At 35.8% G+C, this 16937-nt stretch overlaps 1 protein-coding gene across 4 annotated transcripts in view; it reads left to right on the forward strand.

The window, feature by feature from the left end:
- Positions 1-4508: 4508 nt before the first annotated feature.
- The window catches only part of SLC39A12 (solute carrier family 39 member 12), a 41235-nt gene continuing 28806 nt past the window's right edge, over positions 4509-16937 (forward strand). For 2 of the 4 annotated variants that reach the window (XM_032113664.1, XM_032113673.1), the window contains exons 1-4: positions 8684-8756; positions 9374-9550; positions 10667-11019; positions 15481-15762. In XM_032113664.1, the coding sequence (XP_031969555.1) occupies positions 10750-11019; positions 15481-15762 (552 nt within the window). In that variant the 5' untranslated portion in view covers positions 8684-8756; positions 9374-9550; positions 10667-10749. Of the gene's footprint in view, positions 4524-8632; positions 8757-9373; positions 9551-10666; positions 11020-15480; positions 15763-16937 lie in introns of those variants that run through there. The other 2 variants (XM_032113684.1, XM_032113656.1) reach the window with 2 other exon arrangements.

Genomic DNA, 16937 nt, shown 5'->3' on the forward strand with positions numbered 1-16937 from the left:
TGCAAGCAGAGGGTATTGTTCAATCAAGAGGGGATTACCTTCAGTCGGCCATACCATTGTTTTCCAGTTGTTCAGTAACTAAGATTTGGTATTTCAAAAGTGGCTTTCATTTCGATGTTGCCTGTAGTTTTCATATTCCCAAAATCTTTTGTCAGGCAATCATATTTATAAGGCTTTCCTGTTTCATCTTCCCCAACAGAGTAAGAAAGAGAAATGTTGGAAACAAACTGTACTGGAGAAGGATATGAATTCATAGACTGTTCATGTTGGATCTTCTGTTCTTACTGCCTCCTCATTTATAACATTCATTGAGAGATGACATTTTAAAAGACATTAACATTAATGTTGTGGATATTTCAGCATGTTTAATTGAGTCAAAATATCTCTTGAAGTAAGTCATTCTACTTTGCAAAACAAATTTGAGAATACATTTCTTCTATATATCATATATCATATCATCTTTGATAATAATTTATTGACTTTGACAATTTTAAGTCCTACTGTAAAATTCACATTACTCTGCTACCAAATAAACTTCATTTCAAGTTAGAGGAATAAACAAAAGCAATTTGGCATATCCACGTAAACATCTATCTCCAAAACGAATCATTCACCAGCTTAGTAAGAAATACTCTTGGAAACTATTCCATGCAGCAGATGGCAGCAGTAGTAAAATGGTGTAGCAAGGAGATGATTGCATCATGTCTAATTTTATGATCTTTAATATAGTGTAGCTCAAATAGTAAAAATAAAAACTATTAAAAGAAAACAGAGTTAAATCCTTTATTTCTGTCTTGATGATGTTGGTGTCAGCATTTGTTGTCATTAATAAGAGAAAATTATTTTCATACATAGTCTATAAATTCATGGCTTTAATTACTGTGGTTTTCACTACATAAAAAGATCCCTGAACCTTCTACCCTGTAAAATTTGTATTTTTCTTTGAAAAAATGAAATAAAATATGGTTCTGAACTAGCAAATGGACATTTCTTTTCCTGAGATCATAAATTGCTGCTTCTACAGATGCATTTTATTAGGGATTGCTTCATTACATTCTAGTGGTCAACATCCTGTTATACTGCCTCACAATCAGTGAATTCTTTTTCGTGACTATAAAAATATTGGAAAGCCTTTATAAAGTAAACAAGTATCAGATGCAATGAAGATGATTGTGTACAATGGCTTTGGATCTTTTCTTTGGATTCATTTTTAATAGCATAGTTTATTGGTTTTCATAGCATTTCTTTTTGTTTATTTCATGTCCATAGCTGAGTCCTATGTTTTCCTGCATGCAGGTACTAGTAGAATGCTTCTCTAGCCCTTGTTTTGCACAAAACTTGCAGAAAAAAATCTTCGCAATTTTTTCTTCTTCTGTCAGATATATTTAGAAGTGGTAAAATTGTTAATAGCTTACTGGGGTGAAAGGAGTGGGGGAATTCATACAGGGACAGGGAGGGATTTAATTGGCAAAATGTAATTAATAGTACAGGTATGCACAGCAAAAGCAATCTCTCCAGGCTTTTTTAGCTGTCAAGGAAGTTATATTACAGAGACTACAGTGCAATTCCTCTCTTCCAAAAGTTTGTTGCGGAATAGGCCTGACAAACTGCCTCCTAAAGTGCCTCAATCTCCAATGAGATTAGGGGTCCTAGGATGACTTCTCCAGATAGCTCCATATACTGCAAATTTAGATAAGATCCATCCTAACTACACACACAGATCTCATCAGCTTAAGCCTTGCTTATTCAAGAGATCACACTGAAAAAAAGCAAAAAAAACCTCCTGCTTTAAGTAAGGGAGGAAAATGAAAATAAAAGAGAAAAGATAAATAATTAAGATTATACTCAATTATAAATAATAAAGGTTGCAAAGTGTTTTAGCTTTTTAAAAAAACATGGGTGAAAGAGAATTAGCGGTTTTCATGCATATGTTAAAAGGCTTTTTGGAACTATGCTTTTACAAAAAATATTCAGATCAGAGACCAAAGAGTTGCAGGCAGATTACGGGTGTTGGCTTTACTGTAAAATTTGTTGGTTTTTAAAGAATTGATTCGTTGACATAAAGCTAGAAATTTCCATTCTGAAAGATTCAGATCAGCTTTATCGATATGTTAAAGAGGAGATAACATAAAGGAGCCTGCCAAAGGGGAACAGGGTCTATTTTTCCATCTCTAATGCACATGTATTTTCCTCTTTCAATGACAGTAAAGGTAGTCCTTGGCAGGTGTATCTCAGATTTCTTTCTGCAGTAGGAGAGTAAACTGAAGTTAATACATAAACAGAAAAATGTGCAGGCAGCCCATATACCAGGGGGATTATTGACTTTAAAATTGGCAAAAAGTATTTGCAGAAGAGTTCTGTCCCTCAAAAGCAGGCATAGAAACAGTGCAAGGAGTCATCACTCAGAAGATGGGGAGGAAAGCCAGTATATTTGATCTATCCATTCTCCAGACTCATCTGAAAGTGCATACAGATTCACACTACCCTTTTTCTCAACTTTGTCACTGGTTTATGAAGAGTCTTATTTATCTTCCTCTTACATAAAATTGCCTCAGCTTCCTCTTTAGTTCTTTTCAAGGTTTCTGCAAAAAAAAAATTAAAATTTTTTTTAAAAAATTCTGGTAAAAAATCCTCCAACCCTCCTTGTAGGGAGTTAATTTTGAAAAATACTTCAATGCCCTAATGCTCTGCATACTAATCCACTTAGGCTTTCTTTTTCAAGCTTATGAGTGCCAGCCATTGACTTGTTCTACTTGGCTACTTTGAACCTCACACTGGGTTGCAGAATATATATTGTCAAATGTAAGAAAGCATATCCAATTGTTAATAATTACTCACTTTAAGTTCGTATAAACAAAATGTGAAAATTAAGATTACACTTTATAATTATGCTTTTCCAAATTCCTGTGTGGGGGTGTATGTGTTTAAAAAGGGCAGTGGGGAAAGGATGATTAGAATAAATTTTCTTCTTGCATACTTCAAAATCTATTTCCAAGTGTGTGGAAGGTACCAGGGGAGCAAGAACTGCAGCAAAACCAGAATTACAGAATAACCCAGGAGGCTTGGTTAGTTTCATACTAAACAGATAAGTTGCTTGTAGCAGACCCTCAGGTCCAGGAAAGTTTCTGCTTTCGGTGTTCACAAGCTACTCACATGGAGCCCTTCAGTATAAATCCATAACACTCATGAGAGCTTGCACAGCTGCTAAATCAAAGTACAAGCGCTTGCTTAGAAGAGAGTTAGTGTGGACTGCAACTCAAGACTACCTGAATTCTTTTTTTTCTAACAGATTTTTTCTTGTCCTTATCTATAGAGAGGAGACATGAGGAGCAAAGGAGAAGATAAATCCTGCTTCTGTACTTTTGGAAGAATTTGTTCAGCAGAAGGAAAGGCTTGAAAAATCTTTACAGAGAGAGTGTTGGTACCAAATTGTCGCTGTTCTGCATATTGCTGTTTTGCTTTTTAAGACGTAACTTAACACTTACTTGTGTGGATTTCTAGCTCTTGCTCTTTTTACCTCATTTTAATCAATTTGTTAGCTTTAAGCTGAGCTTTAGCATAGTACTTTGAAGTTAGCATTTCAGGATTTTCTAAAATTTTAGTTGCCATAGACCCAGCAAAATATATGCAGCCTAATTCTAAATTAAAGGCCACTGTAACTGATAGAAGTGGATTGGCCACTTCTAACAGTTGTTACCCACAGACGCCTACAGCAATTCTCCTCTAGGAGGTAGTGATACAAAGAATTCTATGGCCAACACTGAGCAGAATGAACAGTGTGCCCTCTTGATGATAAAACAATCGTTCCTAAATTGGATAGAACAGCGCTACAAGGATGTATGGTGTGTTTAACTCAAACTGTATTTCAAAAGTTAAGGTAGTAATTAATTTTGTATTTTCTGTATGTTTCTAAAAGGCTAAAAAGAAGCAAGCATTTAATTTAGAATCTTATAGTTGCATATGTGCATTTACTGTGAATATTGGTATTTAGATTAACTATGGTTATAGAGAGAGAAACAATTCTTTTAAAAGTGGAAAAGTTTCTTTCATAAAGTAAAAACATTTCTTAATATGAACTCCCTTCTCGGTAGTCTTGCTACCAAGCCTTCGAACAATGAATATAATACCAGGTTATATGGGAGAGATAGTAGTTTTTCCGTAGTTTTAATAAAGGTAGAAGTAAGGTCACTGTCATGCAGTGAAATTTGTATTTGGCTAAATTGTTTTCTATCAATACTGGTTCTTTCATTGTCCTTCCATTCTAGGATTTTCCTTTTTTTTCTTTTCACCTTTATTGCTTCAACAGCTGTTACTTGAAGCCCATCTAATCACTCAAATATTCTGTGAGCTCTTCTTACTGTTGGTGCCAGTTACAAACTTCCTAAATTTAAGACAAAGGGATAGAAAGAAACTGTCTTCTCTCATTCTGGCTTGTATTCATGACTCAGAAACTTATGTTTTTTCTTTTTTTATTGTGTAGACTAGAAGACCTTGAGAAACATCAGTCAGCTCTCAGACAACAGGTATTTGCCTGAAATGACTCTTCCTTATTGTGAGAATTTCCTTAGAACTGAACACTGAGTCATAGTTTAAAAAACCAAGTGAGTAATCACTTGTTATCTCAATTTCTCTAATAGTAAAAATTCTTTAAAAATATTTATATAAAGCAAAAATACCACACAAATTCATAAAGAACATTTGAGGGGTTTTCAAGCATAAGTTGATGAGTATCAGCAGGAAAGGAAAAAAATCAGTATGCTGAGGTCAGAAGTCAATGGCTAAAGGTGCAACATACAATATTATGTCAGTTTCCTACAAGGTGAACAGTATAATTGTCAAAAGGTTATTTTTCAATTTTAAACTCTATTTTTTTCTATTAAAATATTACTCAGAGGTCTATGCTGCAATACTACACAATAGTTCATTTGGGATACTTAATAGTTCAACATGTATAACTAGACTGTAAATGCTTTGGACTGGATAAGACACTCTTAGTAAAATCAACTCTGTTTTTGAGCCCAGTTTCTTTGGAAACCTAAAGGAACAAAAAAGAAACAACATACATAATAGTCTGATAATGCTGAGAACAAAACCACACAATAGGCAGTGAAAACCTTAGGAACTGATTTCTGCATCTGTTTAGTATAAGAGGAAGTGAGATAACTGAAGCTGACTTGGTGGTCTAGTAGCTGTAGTTTAATGTTTAGATAGCTTCAGAAAAGTTAGGCTGCTAAAGTTCCTAAGAATGAACGCAAGAGCATTTTTTCTCTATGTGTTCTTTAAGTTGAAAATAAACAAAATTATACCATACTTATGAAACCTCCTCTTTTTCATGCCCAAAATACTAATACCTCCCATTCTAAGTTCTTTATAATAATTGCTATCACTGAATTGTCTTGATGGTTATCCTTACATCCCAATGCTTTTTGTTTTCTCTTTTTTTGTTTTGTTTTGTTTTGTTTTAAACACAATCAGAGAGTTAGCAGTAGAGAGCCTGTGTGAGGGAGAAGTCTGTACTCAGATGGAGGCAATTAATTAAGTTTTACATCACAATTTCCATATAAATTAACACTTTCATTTAATTTCAAAACACAGATTTCATGACAGTAATACTTTAGGACAATAAATGTCACCTTAACTCTGTAATATGTGAGAAGGCACTTGTGGAGATATATTTCTTAAAATATAAGAGGGTTTGCTGGCCTAGAGTGTATAGTAATCTATAACTTCTTTCTTGCTTGCTGTTCTACTTTAATGTAAATAGATTTCCAGATCATCTTGGAAAACTTTCTGCTGACAACTGAATTTTGTAATCCTGGACTAAAAAAAGACTTGTTCCAGGCACATGTATATATATTAAACTCTATGCTAATACATGTAACTCAGAGAATTTCAATAATATTAATTTATTTTAATTCATTGGCAACCTTAATATATGTGATATTGTTAAGATTGGCATGTGATGCCAAAAAAGCTTAATTTACTGTGGTAATTTTAAAGTACTGACATTTTTTATTACAGCACTCTGGCATTAATTCATTGGCAAAGATACTTTATGTATTGAAATTCCACGGAAATTGCATGCAAAATGTAGTTCTTTCATATGTCAATATGCTGCCTATGGCTGTAATTATACAATGTGCGCAGATCACATTAATAACATGGAGGAAAGCTGCAGTGCCAGAGGATTCTCTTCTATTTTCCATAATTGCTGTGATTAGTAAAAAGGAAAAAAGATGCATTTGCTTAGTGCATCAAAACAAGTTACACAGTGTTAAAGGAATAAGAGTTATATAGCTGCATTATCCAGTGTGATGTGAAGTTCAGCAGGGGTCTTGCTAAAATTATGCCTAAATCCTCTCCCTTTCTGCCGTACAAATAAAATAAAGCCATTTGTCATGTTGATAGAGCTCATGGGAATGCCTTTGTCATCTCCGAGTGAGTCCTCTAAAGAGTTTTCCTGTTCCTACACAATTTATTCACCAATCGTTTGAAACACAGTAAATTGCAGAGTGCAGTTATCCCTGGCATTTGTGAGTGGCAACTTGCTTTTGTTCTCACAGCAGGTGTGAAGGTGGGAGAAACAGGTAAGCTGCAGTTAGTCTTACTGGTTCACTTAGAATGAAAACTAAGTAAGTAAATAGAACACTGTAACCAGAGAGGCCTTGCAGCATGTTCTCTGTCTAGTTACACCATTTCTAAATTGCCTTCACTCCTTTTCACTAAGAACATCAGTTATTATTGTATGAGCTTTCTAAATCATAAAAGGTTGTATCTGTGGGTGGAAAAAATTTTATATGCAGATGTTTGGGATCATGAATCTGTTCATGAAATAGTTTTGAGACACTCACATATTTATCACTCTTCTTTTTATCTTATTTCTTCTTCTCCTGATTTTCCTGGGACATACCTTGCCTGTCAGCAATCAGTTACTCTCTTGCAAGTACCCCAGCATGGTAATTGTTCAAACTAATTTAAAAGTATTGATTTTTTTTCTGAAAATTCTTGATCTCAGATCCATGCTTGATCATGCCAAGATAAGTAAGTAAGTGTAAAATGGAATAATAATTTTGAAGGAAATTTTTTATTTAATCAGAAAATTCATCATACCTCTGGTTTTGCTATAGAGTCTGTTGTCATGTTAGAATGGTAATTGGTAATCTACTTCATTCTGAGTTACCCCAGTTTTCCAGTTCTTCTCAAGGTTTTCTTCCCATATATTTTATCATTCTACAGTAAATGGAGAGTCTCTGGCTTATGAGCATTGTGCATGGACTTTTCTTCCCCTTTATCAAAATTCTCCAAAAGGCATGCAGTCAAATTTGAGTCAAAATGGTAGTCTTGTAACACGAGTCACAATATTAGTGGTAGGTGCTTCAGGAGGTTTCAAGATATTAAACTGTAGAAGTGATTCATTTTTGTCTGTGTATCTCAGCAAATTTCTAATGGGCGTCTAACTACACAGCTCTGTTGTTGTCATGGTCCCTTTTGATCAGCTGGAACAGCTTCAGTATGGGTAGGTAGTGGGGGAATAATACTGCTGCACAAGGGTTTGAAGAAAAGACTTAGCAACTGATGCCAGCAATTACTTCAGAAGTAGTAATCCAAGTGCTGTGTAGACAGAATAGTTCTTTAATGACAGTGGCGTGACTGAAAACACAGTGTCAAGGGTAAAAGCAGAGGGTGAGCCTTGAGTCACTGTCAGTGATTTTGCCACCACTGAGAAGCTCATTCCCAAGCCAGAGGAGGTTTGCAACCCTTAGTCATAAAAGGGAAGTGTATTCCCCTTTGAGATCAGCCATAGTAGCCTGTACCAATTATTATCTGTTGCTTTTTAATGTACTTAATGTTTTCTTTTTTTCCTATCACTCTGTAATATAAATATTAAAGTAAGTCGTAGCCAGTATTATTATGCAAATCTCTCAGAAGCTTTCAATAGTTATAAATCATCACGTGTTTTTAAACGTTAGCTTTTCTCGGCAAACTGAAACAACTCACCCTCTGTTTGTACACTTTAATTGAATGGAATGAATTCTTAATTATAATTAGTAATTATACACAAAACATCAAATTATATACAGATAAACCTATTCTATGTTTGTTTGGAGATTGAGAAATCCCCAGAATTAAATGCTGGAAGCTATTCCCCCATTATCTGAGAAATTATTTTTATTAGTGGAACAAATCTGGACATAGTTAGCTTTGTTTGACAGAACAAATTATATAAAAGCCAGAGGAAGTGCATATTATCATGCATTTCTGCTTTTCAGTCATTCTTCTAAAAAAAAATTTATATGAAAATTTCTGTAATTCTTGTTTTCATACAGTGGTATATTTAGTAATGTTAGTTTGATAAATATCCTTTGTAATTTATGAAGTAAAAAGAATATTTAAAAGTAGGACTGATTTTTAAAATACTCAGCCTTCATTACACAAGAATCTGTAATGTAATTGTACTTTGTATTTTTGAGAACATTTGTTTACATTTTGCACTTCCCTCAAGCTGGTCTTGTCAGTTTAATTCTTTTATAGTCAGTGTCAGTTGTCAGTTCTCAGTCTTGCCAAAACAAGGCTGTTCCCTTTGAGCTCGCCACCTTGAAGGAGACATTACAGACGTTTTAGAACGCAGGATTTTTTCATTAATCTAGCTTTAAAGAGAATGATGATGTTTCTATTACTACAGGCTTACTGCTTCACAGGATTTGTTGAGCCGGCTGAGATGATAGTCCTTCACAGCAACACGGAAGGTTTGGAAGGTGGGAGACTGATATGACTGGTGTACCAGTCTCTGTGGAATCTGTCAGTCGTGACAGTTTTTGCTAACTTCCAGTGCAATAATATTTTAATGGCATGGTGATGTAAATTCAACTTTGTAACAGCATCCCTCTGGAAAATCTGAGTGGGTGGACAAAATTTTTTTTCACCACAGGCTGAGCTATCCCAGCTTTTGCAGTTGGTGCAAATGTGACACAGAATAAGTGGGGATGAAAGAGACTGTTCTCTATGGGCAGAGTTTTGCAAAGAAAAAATATCATTTTTCTATGGATGTGATTAAGAAGATTTCTGTTTCTATCGTGTTCTCATATTTTCAGAAAGTATTAATATTTTAATAAAAAAAATTTCAGGTTTGTTATAGAAGTGATCGATAATTTAGTAACACAGCGAACAGTTATGAGTTCTTGCATGTATTATCCATCATAATGAAATACATTCTTTAGCAGATTTTATACATCTTGTACTTCTAAAACAGACTGTTTCCATAAAATGATAACTACTAAAATATGTGAAATAAATTTAATAATGCAATGCTTAGAACTAGCAAGTACAAGAAGAACATGTACTAATTCCTACCCACCTCCATTGTTACCTTAAGGGCAGCTCTCTCCATAGCAACTGAAAACTTTTCAAGGCAGCAATAAACTAATCCTCTCCAGCTTCCAGAGCACCATCAAGGAATTTTAAAAACATTGGACTTCCAGCAGCTAAATACTTCTGAGGATTCAGAAGGCCACAAAGCTAGATACACAAGCATTCTTTTTCCCTTCAGAAGGTAAGAAAATAACATTTAGAAATAAATGTTCATAATATCTTTGTAACAATGATACATATTCCTAATTGCTAACAGTAAAATATATCTAAACACCAAAAGATTTCCTAATATCTAAAAATATACTAACTTTTATCAGACTGAATACCCATTTGAATTCAGCAGTTCTTTTTTCATTTTAAATATTTTGTTAGCAGAGTTTCCTTTAAAATAAAACACGTGTCTCAAATTGCAATTCAAAGAAGATGAACGTATATGTGGCTGTTTAGCACATGTGCATTACTGTCGGAGTATGTATGTTACTGCCAGCATCTGCCTATCAATAAAATCAAAACTTCTGTGGAAAACAGAAGTGAAACTCTTTTATATTTCTTGTGCTTTGATATTGAGATAGATTGCTGTTAAAGCAGAGGGAGTGGTTTATTAGGGAGGATTGTGACAAGACAGATTTATAGTACAAAATGTCTTTTGCACCTAGAGTTAACAAGTTAAGCTTGTTTGTCTGGTTTATTCACTGAGTTCTTTGAGTGAAATTATAACCTCAGCATTGTAATTCTTCTGTCTGAGTAGAGATAAAATATCACTAATTTTTAAGTACATCCAGTTCCTTCTTTTTTTTTGCTGTATAGATGGAGTTTAGTAATGCTGGTAAAGTGTTTTGACAATATAACCTTCTTTACATTATTGCTGTGTAATGTAATTACTGCAGATTCATATCAGTATTAGAGTAGTAATATTTATTTGCAGCTATTTTTGTTCCTAAACAACTGTTTTCATAATTAAATGAAAGTGAAAGCCATGGTATTTTCCTGTTCTTACTAAAAAGAATTATTAGTGAGTGCAATAACATAACACTGAAATGAAAGGCATAGACTTTATTTTTAAGAAGAGGGAAGGGCACTTTGAGACAACCTCTTGTTGGTAATTCTAAAGAAGTTTTGAGGCCATGGTTGTCTTAGTTTCCTGCTGTTCTGTGCTGTAAAGCCCTTACAGGCTCCCTGTTGTTCAAAAACAGCTTGTCACTGCAAATCAGCTTAGCCGACCAATTAATAAATCCTTTCGAACATATTGCATTCACACTAATTAAAGGACTGGGTTTTTCCCCCCTTTACCATTCAGATTCTTCAGGTTTCGAGTTTAAGCTGTGAAGGGCAAACAACAACCCAACATTCAGTGCAGATCACACACTGCAGGAAGAGGAGATGTGTTTTCTGACCAAGCATCCAGCTCTTGGGGTGGTATGTTCTGCTTTCATATTCAGCGTGCTCATTGCTGAAGGACAGCCTGGGGAAGAGCATGGGCAGGATGGCAGCAATCCTCCCAGCAGAGGCTCTCTGGTGGAAGTTTTACGCGTTCTCTCAGCTGAAAACACTGAGCTCCACATGAACCACTCACGAGAACTGGTCAAAATGTTACTGGAGAGAGCTGAATGCCCACAGCGGATTTATGGCATGCAAGAGGATTGTAATCTGGTTAGTGCTTCAATTAATGAGGGATATCTTTACAGGATCGTCAGTGAGTTCTAACATTATTTGTTAGTGATACTGTCCTGAATATGATACCTAAACATGTAAAAAACGTGTTGTTGCAGCAAAAAAATTGTCCCTGCTGTGTTTCATTTTGAATTATTATTATTTATTGTTTGAGCTCGTGAAGAGATGTTCCAAACATGAGAGACATTCCTTAAAAATGCCATGCTTCAGTCGCATAACACTAATAACTTTTCTTTTAAAGTTGCCAAGTGTTTGTTTTCCAGCAAAAATTTTTCTACTGAAAACTGATCTAACAATAAAAGCACGAGCTTGTATGTGGGGCACAGGATTTCCACCATGGAAAGACATAGGTAAATGCTGGGGACCAGTTCTGCCCCTTTTTTTTGCTGTTGTTCTGGATTTTACTTCATAAAAATAAAACCCAGACAGGATTGTCTGAGATTTATGTGCCACTTCACTGAAACATTCAAGATTTAGGGGAGGGTTTTGGTAAGCAGTTCAGGTCAAGGAAAATGAAAGGCAGAACAATGAATCTACAAATCCAAACTGAAACTGGAACTAGTCCAGTGTACAGTTGAACAGAGGGATTGGTTGTCTACTTGAGAATATTTTCAGAACTCATTCCTGATTCAATGAAGAAAGGACAGGGACAGTGTTAGTGAGCAACTTAGCTGAAAGGGACAACAAAGGGCTTGGTCAGCCCTGGCTTTCATTACTTTGGCTCTGGCACTGTTCAGTGACCTACATACAGCAGTGTCACTTTATACCACACTTATGAAGATGGTCAGAGAGGTGAATGCTTTTACAAGGTGCTATTCTCGGCAATCTACCAAGCCAATGAAATGGGAATCTTTTCATCCTGTGCAGTAGACAGCTGCTCACTTAATTGACCCTTTCTAAAAATGCTCCCATTTTTCATACGAGCCCATATGTGAAATTTCATACATAAATATTGTAGGTGTCTGTCATTAACTAAATGGATAATTTTTTATAAAGGAGATTATTCACATATGGGCAACGAATATGCATCAGATATGGCCCCAGATTGAAAGCTGACACTGTATTAAACGTGGTTATAGAGTCCTCCTAAACTTCAGTAAATGGGAGTAGGTTTTTGTTTATCTTCTTTGTTTTTCTTCTTGAGTGCCATGGTTTTTTTCTTGTATTTGTGATGTATTCCTGGAGAGCTTGCCCACTATGTCCTTGGATTGAAGAAATCTAAGGGAAACATAGCTGGGGCTGACTTTTGTCAGTTCTGCTGCTCTGTTCAGGTTTCATCTTGGAAATTTCCTATAGGAAGAGTTTGAGGACTTTCACCATTTCCAGTACTCCTGAGTGTCACCTGAGCCAGAAACACTGCACACATCCTGCACTGTCAGTATTTCTGTGCCAGCACCACAGGAGCATGGTTTTCTGTAGGAAATCCTTGAGAGAGATATGGTATTTTCAGTCACATGGAATCCACATGGCACTGTGCTGAAATCACCCATGATTATTTAACAAGATTTGGTAAACCAAGACAGCAAAAACTGTGCAAGAAGCACTATCCTTCAGAATCATAAAAATCTGAAACAGAATGCCCCACCTTGTCTTGGCATTTTCTTCCTCATACTTGTTGGGAATCACTAATTGATTTCAGATTCAAATTTCCTTTCCAAATCCAGGATTCCATTTATACCACATGACTTTGTTTTCAGAGTTTTTTATTATTATTTTTATGATATCTCTAATGGGCATTTAAAAGCAGAGAAGTTTAACACTTTTTTTAGACGTTCTTCTGGTTTTTTGTTATGTAGTGGCCCTAAGACCCTTTGGGCAGGGGCTGGCAGCTATTGAATGGCATCTGACACTTCATCTCCTAAACACACAGAAGTCATATATTTCTTGCCTTGGTAAGAAAATCTTTTTGGTACTTCTGGCCACTTAAACAAAAGAAACTCAGACTTCAGTGCCCAAGTTCTGGGCTTCTTTTTTATAGGAAGTAAGCATTTCTAAATCAAGGACATGCAGATGGTTATTCCTGTAAAAATATTAGTAGCAGCAAAAAAACCCCCAAACCAATAAACAAACAAAAAAACCAACCCAATGACAAACCAATTTATATCCTCTTAATATCTCTTCAAGGGTCACTCACCATGGGCTACCCATATGCTATGGAGTAACTTTTACAATGCACCTGCTTCCTTCTAAATAGCAATTTTTTTCAGTCATCTTCCTTGCAAGATTGCAAACAATGGACTCACTGATTGCAATTTATCCTCAGTGGGTTTTAAAATCTTATAGAAATCTTTGAAAATCTTCAACTTCATGCCATATACTTATTGTATTACTACTGCGTGTTCATAAAGGCTGGTTGACTGACTCGAGGTCTTTGGGACAGAAAACAGAATAGACTCCTCCTAGTCCAAAGAGTAATTCTCAGAGACTGCATTAGGAAAAGTTAGGCTTAAAGACCTTGAAAAGCAGTGTAGGCAGGACACAGTGAATCATACTGTAATCTAGTTTATTTAGGTATATAAATAGTTAATTTGGATATTAATATCCACAGTTTTCATTTTTCCTTTTATTTTAGATTCAGTATTTTGAGAATTTTGGTTAGAATTCTTCATATTAAAAAGTAGCAGCTCTCTCAGTTCCTCCAAGGAACTTTGACTTCTGAACATGACAATGTGAGCTTCAGTGTAGGAAAATGAACTAACATACAAGGTGAGCCCCACCAACCAATACATCATGCTTGTAGACACAAAAAATTTATTCTTACAAACTGGATCCTGTCTGGATTCATTAATTTATTCAAGTGCAGTGTTGATCCTCCCATGGTATCTCATGTGTTGTAGTTTCTTCTCTGAAATGTACAGTTCAGCTGCTCTACCATACTTGAGATTAGCTGACACATCTATAACATGCTTAGAAAGGAATCTGTAAGAAAAAAACAGATACAGAATGAATAACATTAATTACAAGATCTCTTCAAGAGGATTCTTTATTTTGGACTTCGGTGTCTTGTCATGGCCTGAGATAGACCTCTATTAGTCTTCTGGTCTAATTTACAGACTAACTTTTGTATGAGAGGCAAAAGTTTCTGCAAAGCATCTTTGTAGCAAGAAAAAATTGAGAGAGAGAGAGAGAGATAGATAGATACGTGTGTGTGTGTGTGTGTGTGTGTGTGTGTGTGTGTGTGTGTGTATACACGTATTAAAAGATCTGTGCTCAGATGTAAAGCCTTCACATGATGAATATGTAATTTCAGTCTCTCTTGAAATGCATTTGAAGGACTAAATGGGGTTAGATCTTGTGCTGGCTCTCTGCACTGGATCTCATTGTTGCAGTTAACAGAATCCATTGAGAAACATAAAAATAGCTGTGTGATTATAGGGTCAATTAAGTCTCTGAACAGTGCATTGAATATGATATAACTTCTGTTTACATAGCCTCAATTAACTACAGTTCAGCAACTGTTTTTATCTTATAATGCAAACACATAGAATACACAGATGAAAATATGAATAGGCCTAGCCTTTATTTAATAAATTTATAACCAGGAGTATAATCTATTGAAGCCAGTGGAAGGCTTTTGCTTTCTACAATGATTGATCAGAATTATTCCTAATTGTACTGAGTCTAAAACCACTAAATCATAGAATCATAAAATAGAATCATAGAATGGTTTGTGTTCGAAGGGACTTTAAAGATCATGTAGTTCTGATGCCTTAGGTTTTAATTTTTATGTTTTTCAAATTCTGTACTGCTTGGTGTGTGACTCTGAAGTTTCTTGTAGCCTGTTAATTTCTGCTCTCTCATGCTAGGTAGACATAACAAAGCCTCTGTGGCCCTGCTTTCCAAGGACACCAAGACTGTCCTAGGCCCAAAAGTGTAAACCAAAGAGCCTCTAAGGGGGGGGCAAGCTGAGAGTAAAACTGAAGCTTTAATTGGAGAATTAACCCTGCTATACAAATGAACCAAACCTATAAAAGGGTGAAGAACTCGTGACCTGGGGTCCATCTTGGGGTCCATTTTGAGAATAGCTTCAGAGTCCCCAGGGGCTACCTTTGAAGGCCTTTCAAATAAATACCTACTTTTATTCCCTTACTCCTGTCTAGTCTCTGTTTCTGTGAGGCCTCTTAAGGCATCAGTTCCACTTCCCCTACTGTGAGAAGGAGCACCTCCCAATAGACAAGGTTGTTCAAAGTCCCATCTCTAGGGCACTTGACTTTTCTTAAAAATAAAGAGGGGTCTGGAAAAAAACCCCATGGTATGATCTTGCAATGAATTACCTGCACCCTCCTCCTGCCATTCCGTCAGCCTGCATCTGTGTAGTTTTGGGTTTGATCCCTTAAATATAGAAGTTGTATTCTCCTGCTGTCCTTCCTATCTGTATTTGCAGATGCCTGGCAGCATGTCACTTGAGTGGAATTTCCATTAATTTTTATTTCTTCACAGTGCCTTGAACCGGATGCTCTGTTACTAGTAGCTGGAGGAGATTTAGAAGACCATCTCAGTGAAGAAGTATTTGAGAGAATTTCTCTTGTCCTTCTCTACTACATTCTTCATCATAGAGATATGTGTTCTTCAGAATTCAGCTTGAATGATAAGGATTATAAATTTTACCTACAGAGTATGCTTAGTTTAAGACATGATGAAGACTGTTATTTTTTTTCACGGAATGAAACGGAAGATATTTTGGCTGCAGTAAGGCAACATTTTAAAACTTCTGAAAACCAGGTAAAGAAAACATACATCAAGATAACTTCATCTTTATTACAGGTAGAATGCCTTTATGCTAGTACAGACACTGTGCCAGTATCACAGTCCTCCAGAAAACTGGTAAATGACAGTGTGAGAGCACAGGCTGGTGTTGTGTTATATGTGCTGTTTAATGCTTTTCTGTGAGTTGTTTCTGGCATCTGCCACTTCCACAGGAACTGCTGCGACATGGTTGGGGAGATACTGCACTTCAGGGACCATTCCCAATAGGTAATTTAGATGCAGTTCCCCTGCTTAGGGCAGATGGAAAAGAGCACAGCTCTGTGTAGATGCAAGATCTTCCACTTGGCTCCAAGGACAGAAAATACTTTCTCATCTCTTGTGTTTGTTAGTATCAATACACTAGCAATGTTTGCATTTCAATGGTATAAAGCAGAACAGCTCCATTACTGGCTGATATAGGTGAAATAATGAATTATTTTGCTGTGATGAAATCCTTGCCAGGTTCTACACTTCCATGTCTATCCAAAGCTGGATGGAATAAGGAATCTGTCCAAAGATGTGATAGCTTCCTTCAGTTGGAACACATACATTTGTGACTAATTACCTACCAGCGTGGATATGCCTTGTAGAAAGATTGATGAAGATAAGCTTAAGTTTAAAAAAAAGCATATTGCATATTTTCAGCTAAGATTATCCTTTCTAAGTCAGGAAACATGCAGGGAGTTTTCTCACTGCTGTTTAGAATTTCTTATCTCAAATAGGGTCTATAAAATAATAGAATAATATTCTAGAGTTCAAAATCTAGGAAAAAGATTTCCTTGTAATGGGCAATAAAACAGGTTTTTGCCAGATTAGATAACTCTTAAAGTACAGATTGACCTCCTGTTTGTAGCCCCTTAGACCTGTTCAATGTACTGAGTTAAATTTGGTTCATACAAAACTCAAATTTGTCATTTTCGTTTCATTAGATTTTAATTTATAGCATGCTGTAGTAGGGTTTTCTGCACAAACAGAAGATGGGTAGGAGACCTGGCTGTGTCCAGAATGCTGAGGACCTCAGTTCCTTCTTTGTGTGATTGTTTCCCACCATAAATTATTCATTGACCAGTACTTTTGGTTCTGAGTCTTGGTGAACGTGCTGATTTCCAAGGACTCCAATGGTATCTGAGCAACTGTAAAGAGGTACTGGA

This window comes from Corvus moneduloides, chromosome 1 (genome assembly GCF_009650955.1).
Source record: "Corvus moneduloides isolate bCorMon1 chromosome 1, bCorMon1.pri, whole genome shotgun sequence".
NCBI classification, from domain to species: Eukaryota; Metazoa; Chordata; class Aves; order Passeriformes; family Corvidae; genus Corvus; species Corvus moneduloides.